Here is a 507-nt window from a genome sequence, read left to right as displayed (position 1 = left end):
TTAATTTTTTTTTTTTTTCCAAAAAAATGTTCCGTCCTATTTTGCACATATTTTAAAAATGACGACAGGGAGGAAAGAAGGGGGGGGCGTCCCTTGGCACGTACATAGACCTATGCGTTAGGGGATTCCCCCAAAGAACAAAGGCGGTGCAGTTTTAGACAGATTCGATCTCCTTTAGAACAAAAGTGGGCAACCTGAAAGCGGCCGAGTGGTTCTCGTAACTGTAGTACTTGAGGTCCATAAACTCCTTCGTCTCTAAACGTCTGCTCGGCTTGGACATGCCGGTGTCGCTTTTGGAGCAGCAGAGGATGCCTGTGGGGGGGAGGCAAAAGTGGGGAAGCGAAAATGGGGAGGCGAAAATGGGGAGGCGAAAATGGGGAGGCAAAAGTGGGGAGGCAAAAGTGGGGAGGAAAAAATGGGGAGGAAAAAATGGGGAGGAAAAAATGGGGAGGAAAAAATGGGGAGGAAAAAATGGGGAGGAAAAATGGGGAGGCGAAAATGGGGACG

The 507-nt window shown here is 48.5% G+C and overlaps 1 protein-coding gene across 1 annotated transcript in view; it reads right to left on the bottom strand.

Annotated features, from left to right (window-relative positions):
• Positions 1-154: 154 nt before the first annotated feature.
• PCYB_093520 (spermidine synthase) overlaps positions 155-507 on the bottom strand; it is a gene marked incomplete at both ends in the record, with an annotated part of 1,646 nt that continues 1,293 nt past the window's right edge. Inside the window, one exon of the mRNA XM_004222466.1 lies at positions 155-312. Within this exon, the coding sequence (XP_004222514.1) occupies positions 155-312 (158 nt within the window). The remainder of the gene's footprint in view (positions 313-507) is intronic.

Source organism: Plasmodium cynomolgi, chromosome 9 (assembly GCF_000321355.1).
Source record: "Plasmodium cynomolgi strain B DNA, chromosome 9, whole genome shotgun sequence".
Taxonomy (NCBI): domain Eukaryota; phylum Apicomplexa; class Aconoidasida; order Haemosporida; family Plasmodiidae; genus Plasmodium; species Plasmodium cynomolgi.
The sequence above is the reverse complement of the archived record's forward strand: the minus strand, read 5'-3'. Positions and strand labels throughout refer to the sequence as shown.